This window comes from Vipera ursinii (assembly GCF_947247035.1).
Source record: "Vipera ursinii genome assembly, chromosome: 9".
NCBI lineage: Eukaryota > Metazoa > Chordata > Lepidosauria > Squamata > Viperidae > Vipera > Vipera ursinii.
The window spans coordinates 4,052,190-4,060,986 of NC_139523.1; the positions used below are offsets into that span (position 1 = coordinate 4,052,190).

Sequence of the window (8,797 nt, forward strand, 5' to 3'; positions counted from 1 at the left end):
ACGTGATGGGCTACCCGGGGTGGGCACCGCTGGCTTCCTGGCGGGGAGACAAGCCCTCGATCTCCGGGCGAGTAAAGCTCCCCAGTGGCGTAGCGTGGGGGGGTGCAGGGGGGGCCGGGCGCAACATCTGGGGGGGGTACGCATTAGATGCATTTTACTTTAATTACATCAGTATTTTCATAACAAACAATACATGTGCTTAGGGAGTAAGGGTTTCTTTAACTAATCTAGTGGAAGAGACTCGAGTGCTAAAATCCACGGGTTAGGGGGCGCAAATTACTTGCCTTGCCCCCGGGTGCTGACAACCCACGCTACGCCACTGAAGGTCACACTAGGAGAGCTGAAACCGGCTCGCCCAGCGCCCGGGCACTTTGGACCCTCGCGAAATTGTGTGTGTGTGGTGGGGTGCAGACTGTTGCCGGGAGCGGGACCTGCGGGGAGAGAGGAGCCGAGAAGGGCTGATCTGGACGGCCCAGATCAGCCCTTCTCGGCTCCTCTCTCCCCGCAGGTCCCGCTCCCGGCAACAGTCTGCACCCCTCCACACACATAATTTCGCCATCTTCATCAGAGTATGAAGAGGGAAAAGGTTTCTAGCCCACGCACGTTGCCCGACATTTTTTTTTTCGGAGATGGTCCTTGACCGTTTGGCCTTTTTCAGCTTTGTCGCACCCCGTTTGAACTATATATAGTCAGAACCGTCTGCCCAGTCTGGTCCGTATTCTAAATAATAAAAATAAAAATAATGGTCCAGTTTTTATTTTCCAGCCTTTGGCATTACGTCCGTTACAGAATTGGCTTTTTCACAACTGCTGCAGCTGAAGGCATCAAAGGGAGATTTCAGTTTTGATCCTGCCTGTGTGTGTCATCTTATCAGAATTTCTCCCCCCCCCCCCATCTTTTTCAGGCAAAGGGGACGGGTGGCTTTCTCCCAGGCGCCAGCCACCCCATTGTGAGAGATTTTACTGCTGCTGTTTGCAATTGCTTTTGAGTTCACTGCCCTGAATCCCCAGTTCCTCATGGACTTGCAAGACAAGCCCTTAAGACGCTTCCCCTTCCAGCAGGAACGTTTCCCAATGCCCAGCGGTAGGGCAGAAAGGAAAAGATCATGCTGAGAATTTTTCTCCTCCTCCAAGACACAGGCGTGGGACTGAAGAAGAGACGGGAAGCCAAAGGAAATCAGAAAAATGGAGAAACCACAAATCAGTCAGAATGCTGCCTCTCTGTTCACACAAAACCCTCTCTTGGTTGCTCACCTACCCTAGAAGAGCTGGCTTGATACCACAAACCAGATTTTCCAGCTACCTTTTAGCCTTGCACAATTGCAACAAACCACAAGGTTGTGTCTCCCATCATCACAGCCATTATCTTTCAGGGACAAATACTTCAAATGGGGGGGGGGGGGGAAGGAGGAGAGCAGCAAGACTAGCCAACCAGATTATATCCAGTGTATCTGCTGGCAGAGCCGAGCAAGCCCATCCGGCGGAAGGCCCCGTTCTGGTTAGCGCCTAAATCCAACCACAGCTGTCACGTTCCCAGCCAGCCTTCGGTGAAACCGCACTGCCACCTGCTGGGCATCCGTTCACAACACCCACCTGCGCCTAGCAACTCACACCGAAGCCTCTGGGGCAGACATGTCAAACACAAGGCCCGGGGGCTGGATCCGGCCGGGGAAGTGGTTTCATGCGGCCCACGAAGCCATCCTGGAAACAGTGAGGGAACGGCCCCCACTGCCTTGGCCCTGGCCCAGGGACCCTCCTTCCGCCAGAGACCCTCAGATCTGTCCCACTCCTGCCCAGGCCCCCATAGGCACCCTTGATGCGAACGATGTAGAGCTGGCCACGCCCACCCAGTAGGCCATACGCACTCTAGCCATGCCCACAGTAGGCCACGCCCACCCAGGCCACACCCACCCAGCCCCCTGAGGGCAACCGCAATGCTGATGTGGCCCTCAATGAAATTGAGTCTGACACCCCTGCTCTGGGGCATAGAAGCACAGCAGCAAATTCTAAAATCATGCAGAAGTGTCGCCTTTTTTTACACTTGCATCACAACCCTGGAACGCGCATTTTCATCCCTCCACTCCTGCAAGTCCCTTTCCTCCCTCAGGAGCGGCGCAAACCCCAAGCCAGGTGGGAGGCTGTCGAAGCCCAGCCTGGCCCAGCTGCTCCCCACTTTCAGAGCGCTTCGGGAAGGAGAGAGGCACCCTGTCCCAGTGCTTACCTTCCCCTTCCATCTGACCTGGCCAGGATCGGGCGCAGGGTTCTTTTTCCCCCAGCCCTTCTACCTCGAAAGGGGGCAACGCAGGAGCCGAGCTCCAAAGAGAGCGCCCGGATGGGCAGGGTGGAAAGGACAGCCACACACTCACAACCGTTCTTGTTGGGTTTATTGAACTGGTACAAGAGGCGGGAAAAGCATTTGTAAAGTTTGCAAGCCAATAAAGGGAAGAGATCCCTCTTCACAGAAGAGTCAGCGCTTCCGTCTAAACTGGAACTTATAAATTGCTGGCTGATTTACAGTTTCCTTCTTCAACTTCACTCTCTCTGTTTTGTCCTGAAATCAAGAAGAGAAGATTCCCTAGGCAACCTGCTCTGTCAAAAGCCCGGCCACTGCTTCCAGAGAAGGGCTGGGTGCCCAGACCAGCCCTCGGCCCCATCAGCCAGCTGCTTCCCCACAGAAGAAGCACAGGGTCTTCCCGAGCTGGTGGTCAGATGCATCCCTTAAGGACGAAATGCCAGAAGGGAAGGAGGTTGCTGTTTCCATGGCCTGCAAGGGGGAGCAGAGGCCGCCTCCTGCGGGGCCCATAAGCAGCCATCCTCACCAAGAGATCTTTCCGGGTCTGGAGCTTCTGCGCAATGACAAACAACTTCCGCTCACGCTCGATGCGCTGCCTCAGCAGGCTGTACTGATTCTTCCTCTGGCGGGCCAACCTCTGGAGACAGAGAAGAGAGAGGCCATTCTTTTCACCCAGGTGCTCCCAAAGGCCGGGCAGGCCTCTCCTTGCAACCAGGTCCTTCTGCAACTGGGCTGTCAAGGGAAGTCCCCAAAATCATGCAAGTCTGCAAGACAAGACGGCTGGGGCAGGACCACCTAACGGAAGCGCTCTGAAGCTGCAGTCAAGCGACGCTGCTCTGGCTTTGCAGGAGGAGAACCAGAGGGGGCAGGGGCTGGCTCACCCCAGCAACAGGGCTGTCCATTCCTGCTGCACCCGTGCCCCAGCCCAAGCATTCCTGACACAACCCATCATGGCAGGTGTGGGCTAATTAGCACCAACACTCAGGACAGATCCAAACTTGTTCCCCTGTAGATGATGATGACTCAAGTCTCCTGGGAGAGAAGAAAACCCACCAGTCTGAACTAGTCTAGGGATGTCAGCAATAAGCCAGCCAGAGAGAATGGGAGCTTATCATCATCTGTTGAAGTTCCCTCCCCCTCGGTGGTTCTAGGCAACCTTCACATGTCCCCACATCGCATCTCCCGCCGGGTCCTACCCATCCCAAAGGCACCCTGGTGCAACTCCATTGCAGCTTCCGGAGCTAAGTTCCCTCCACTCCAGCTGTACCGGAGGAGACCAAGTGAACAGCAACAACCCCACATGCAGAGGAAGCAGCTGCATTCAGCCCTGAAAGCGGCTTCCCTGGCAGATCAGCCTGAAATCCACAACAGGAGGGAGAAGATTTGCACTCTTCCGTAGCTCAGCTGTTCCCTCCAGCCGCCATGCCAAAAGCCTTCTGCCAACGGAGCAGTAAGACGCCACCGAGAGTCAAACCTGGCGGCGGTCCTGTTCACCTGCCACAAGCTCATTGGAGTCCCTTGAAAAGGGTGAACAGCCACTTCCCATCACCTCCCAGATGCCACTTAAGACACTGGAGTCGGTCACTTCCTTCTGAAGCATGTTTTACAAACCACAAAAAAAACCTTGAGTCTGGAGAACCCAAGAGGACTTTGTCCATCCTGACCTCTTCCTACATGTTGCCCCCTCCAGGAGGAGGGGATTGAAGGCACACTGGGAAGAGCATAAACCTTTTCCTCTGTTCCAGTAGAAGAAAGGCGAGGGCCTACTCAGCTTTGGCACGTACAACTGAGGTGTCCTGTCCACTCCCAACGACTTCAGGTATCCGTACAAATTTGCTCCTCCTCCCGCCCCCGGGTGCAAACTGAGACCAAGAGAAGACTCTTGGCATCCAAGAAGCTTTAGAATATCAGACCTGTAACTGTCCATCAGTGGTGATCCCCGAAACAGCGTTTTTCTTCAGGGTTTCAAGGGTCGGCCTGTTGTAGACTCTGCTGACCAGCTCCGGAGCAGTGTTCAGATGGAGAGCAACATCAAACCCTTGCACTGAGAAAAGGACAGGTTGGTTTTTCATAATTAGTTGGGCCCTCCCTCCCTGACTCCCAGCTTGCAAACCAACTGAGGCCAGCCTTAGGCTTACAAAGGAAATGTGCTGCACCAAGGGGAAAAGGCCAAACAACCCAGGCATGCTACTTCACTTAGAAGAGCTTCAACAGAGGGAGAGCAGAAGCCGGTTGCATTCTTCCTTTGGGAGTCCCTAATCTTCTTAAAAAGGTTCGCCATCTCAAGAAACCATTATTCTAGACAATTCCTACTGATATTGAATACCAACAAAGTCTTGAATACCTTGAGCCTTGGAAGTTTCACCAATCTGTTTTAGGTGAATTGCAATTCAGCTAAACTGAAAAACTTGCTAGTTCTGAGTTTTGGCTGAGACAAAAGGGTGAATACAGTGGATATAAAACCACCACACACCCCTGTCAAATGCAAGGATTTTGACATGTAAAAAAAATCAGATCGAGATAAAATCATTTCAGGATTTTTTTTCACCTTTAATATAACATATAAGCAATTCAGTTGAAAACAACTGAAATCTTTTAGGAGGAAAAATAACAATAAAAAGATACAATAACATGATTGTTTAAGTGTGTTTAAGGGATGTGGCCGTGTTCAGAATTAACCAATCATGTTCAGATTTATGGTAAATAGTCAATACATAAAGGTAGGTAAAGGTTTCCCCACACAAGCATGCTAGTCGTTTCCAACTCTAGGGGCCGGTGCTCATCTCTGTTTCAAAGCCGAAGAGCCAGCACTTGTCCAAGGACGTCTCTGTGGTCATGTGGCCGGCATGACTAGATGCCAAAGGCGCATGGAACACTGTTACCTTCCCACCGGAGTGGTCCCTATCTTTCTACTTGCATTTTTACGTGCTTTCGAACTGCTAGGTGGGCAGAAGCTGGGATGAGTAACAGGTGCTCAGTCTGTTACGCGGCACTCGGGATTCGACCCACCAAACTGCCAACCATCTGATCGACAAGCTCAGTGTCCTAACCCACTGAGCCACCGTGTCCCTCTAGTCAATACATACCTGTCATCAATTAAATTGACTCTGATCAAGCCCATATAAAGTTCAGCAGTTCCTGCAGGATTTTTTTTTGACATTTACTCAATTGCCTCTTAGCAAAAGCAATGGTCTGCAAAGAGCTTACAAAGCTTCAAAGCAATTTTCCTGGCTGAGGAATTCTGGGAGTTGAAGTCCACAAGTCATAAAAGGGACAAGTTTGAAGACCCGTGCTTCAAAGGGATCTCATTATTGCAAGGTATCAGCCAAGAGAATGGTACAAAACCATTTCCAAGGCATTGGATATATCATGGAACACAGTGAAGACAATGATCAACAAGTGGAGAACTTATAACAATGACATTACCAAGAACTAGAGGTCCTTCCAAAATTGATTTTTAAAAATGAAGAAAACTGGTCCAAGAGGCTGCCAAGAGGCCCTATGGGAACGGTTTTGCCATTGCCGGCAATAGGGTGGGCGCGGCTTCTGGATGACGGAACGGCAGTTTGACACCCCTGCCCTATAGCAACATTGAAGGAGATACAGGAATTTCCAGCAAGTTATTTACTACATGTGACAACAATCCCCTGTATTTTTCATATATCTGTGCTGTGGAATAGGGTGGCAAGACAGAAGCTTTTTCTTACCCCAAAAAAATCCAAGACCAGCTAGATTTTGCAAAAAATTACCTTAAGTCTGACAAAAGCATGTGAGAAAACATGTTACATTCTGATGAGACCAAGTTGAGCTTTTTGGCCATAATTCCAAAAAGTGTATTTGGTACAAAAATAATATTGTGCACCATCAAAAATACACTATACCCACAGCTTCCTTTGGGGCTGCTTTTCTTCAGTTGGAAGAAGGGCTTTAGTCCAGCACAAGGAATAGACAGTTTCAAACCTCTGCTAAAATGCTGAAGATGAAGAGGAATTTCACCTTTCAACAGAGTGACCAAAGGCATACCTCCAAATCAACAAAATAATGGCTTCACCTGGAAAACATCAAAGTTTTGGAATGGCTCAGCTAGAGTCCAGACCCAAATCCAATTGAAAATGTGTGGGGTGACCCGAAAAGGGCTGTGCACCGGAGATTCCCTCACAATCTGTCAAAAAGTACTTCAAGAAAATATTACTTTAAGGGTATGCACGCTTATGCAACCTTGTTATATTTTTTCTTCCTAAAATATCTGTTCTTCAATTGAACTGTACAGCTTATATGTTATGTTAAAGGTGGGAAAAATCTGAAGTAATCTATCTTGGTCTAATTTTTTTTACATCTCAAAAAGCTGGCATTTTAACAGGGATATGTTAACATTTTATATCCATTTGCCCTTTTCTTTCTCAGAACTAGCAGGTTTTTCAATTTAGTTGAATTACAACTCACCTAGAAGAGATTGGTGAAATTTCAGAGACTTAAGATGACAAAACCACAGGCTTTTTCTCTTTTGTGTGCATCTCTAGTTTTCACCTCAGCTAGCCTTTATAAAAAATTCTTAATATTGGATCTGGAGTTGTTTCTTTCCTCCCGTGGGCACCCCCCCTTTCCATTTTTCTTTTATCTTTTTAGATCGCAAGCTCAAGGACAGAACCATCATTTTGATATTTGTAAGTCACTCCTTGTGAGTTAGTGATTAGAATAAACGACGTTAGCATGAATTACAATTTGCTGCAATTCAGTTGCCTGTTGCTGGCAAGCCTGTCTGCCAGACAGGAAACATTTCACAGAACAGGGTTTTATTTTTAAGCAGCACCAACAAGGCAACCCTGCTCCTTTTCCTCCAGCATTCTACCAGAAGGCCAAAATCCACTTAGGCAGGTTTGTCCATACCCAGTTAGGATATGGTGCTGGAGAAGACTGCTGCGAGTCCCTTGGACTGCAAGGCGATCAAACCGGTCAGTCCTAGAGGAGATCAACCCTGACTGCTCTTTAGAAGGCCAGATCCTGAAGCTAAAACTCAAATACTTTGGCCACCTAATGAGAAGGAAGGACTCACTGGAGAAGAGCCTCATGCTGGGAAAGGTTGAGGGCAATAGAAGAAGGGGACGACCGAGGAGGTGATGGCTGGATGGAGTCACTGAAGCAGTAGGCGTGAGCTTAAATGGACTCCAGAAGATGGTAGAGGACAGGAAAGCCTGGAGGAACATTGTCCATGGGGTCGCGATGGGTCGGACACGACTTCGCAACTAACAACAACAAATACAGATTTAATTCCTAATCCCTTATTCTTTTCCCCAGCCATTGGTAAAATAAGTTCCAAGTTTAAAAGTACTCTGTTAAACAGTTAACAACAACAAAGTCAGGGGCAGCCGCCAACCAACACACACACACACACCCTCTTACCTTCCTCCTTGGTGTCAAAAAAGAACACGTGCTTATTGGGCTGCTTCCCCTCGGCGTCCAGCAGGTGGAGCTCCGACTTCAGCTGCTCGATTTTCTGTGATTACAAAGATGCCAGGCCAGAGTGGCCAAACCGAGGCTTGGGCAGCTGCCTCCCCCCTCCGCCGCCCCCCCCCAGCACAATTCGGAGGTCGGGCATCGGCTCCCCCTCCCACCCCCAAAAGGCGACCCTGGGCCCGGCCGCAGCAGCTGAACAAGGAGAAGCCGGGAGGACTCCCGGCCTGCAACCGCCATCCCTCGCAGCGCCAGGACCGGGTTGGAACTGGCCGGCTGGACCGCAGCGCCAACAGGCGGAGAGACCTGACCGGCGGCCGGGGGAAGGGGGTGAGCCCAGCGGCCGGGGTGGGGAGGGGAAGGGGGGTGGGGTCTCCTGACCTGGACCTCGGCCACTCGCTTCATCTCCACGTACTTCAGGTCCTGCGTCTTCAGCAGCTTCTGCTGCTCGGGCGGGCAGTCCTCTTCCTGCCGGCGGATCACGTGCGCCCCGTCCTGCCGGCAAGGCAGCGGGCGTCGGGCTCCGAGGGCGGGCAACGGGCGCCCGGCACCCTTTCGGCCCCCCTCGGCCCCCCCCCTGCCCCCCCCACGCCCCCCCCGGCCGGCCCCCCACCTGCAGCCGCTCGCGGCTCATCCGGAAGTAGAACTCGTCGGGGTTCTTCTCCTGCGCCCGGCGGCGCAGCGCCCGCAACGCATCCCGCTTCTTCTGGAAGTCGCTGCGGGGAAAGGCGCGCGGTCAGCAGCCCCGGGGAGACCCCCCCCCGTCCCCCCCTCCCCGCTCCCCCGGGAGCCCCGTCACTCACGCGGCGCGCAGCCGGTAGTCGGCCTTCTTCTCCAGCAGCCCCAGGGCCTTGCGCGAGGCGAGCTGAGGGGAAACGCACAGTCAGGGGGGGGTGAGAAACAGGGCCCGCCGCCGCCCCCCCCGCCGTACCCCCCCGCCGCGCCCACCTGGCCCCGCTCGAGGTGCTGCCGCTGCCGCGACTTGGCCGCCTTCGCGAACGCCGCCATGACTGCCGCTTCCGGCGGAAGTCCCGCCCAGTCCGCGCTACGCAGG

The 8,797-nt window shown here is 52.1% G+C and overlaps 1 protein-coding gene across 1 annotated transcript; it reads right to left on the bottom strand.

Annotated features, from left to right (window-relative positions):
- Window positions 1–2,366: 2,366 nt before the first annotated feature.
- On the bottom strand, window positions 2,367–8,795 carry UTP11 (UTP11 small subunit processome component). The gene is made up of 8 exons (XM_083369631.1): window positions 8,692–8,795; window positions 8,547–8,608; window positions 8,357–8,459; window positions 8,125–8,238; window positions 7,693–7,786; window positions 4,206–4,336; window positions 2,819–2,929; window positions 2,367–2,550 (listed from the first exon to the last, which is right to left on the bottom strand). The coding sequence occupies exons 1-8, from the start codon at window positions 8,749–8,751 to the stop codon at window positions 2,467–2,469; spliced, it is 759 nt and encodes a 252-aa protein (XP_083225757.1). The 5' UTR covers window positions 8,752–8,795; the 3' UTR covers window positions 2,367–2,466.
- Window positions 8,796–8,797: the final 2 nt, after the last annotated feature.

Bases quoted from the DNA above. Each gene is read 5' to 3' on its own strand.
- UTP11 (XM_083369631.1), bottom strand. From the start codon at position 8,751: ATGGCGGCGTTCGCGAAGGCGGCCAAGTCGCGGCAGCGGCAGCACCTC. The intron at 8,460-8,546 runs GTGAGTGACGGG...CTTTCCCCGCAG, and splicing joins GACTACCGGCTGCGCGCCGC to CGACTTCCAGAAGAAGCGGG. The intron at 4,337-7,692 runs GTAAGAGGGTGT...TCCTTTTCTCAG, and splicing joins TTTTGACACCAAGGAGGAAG to TGCAAGGGTTTGATGTTGCT.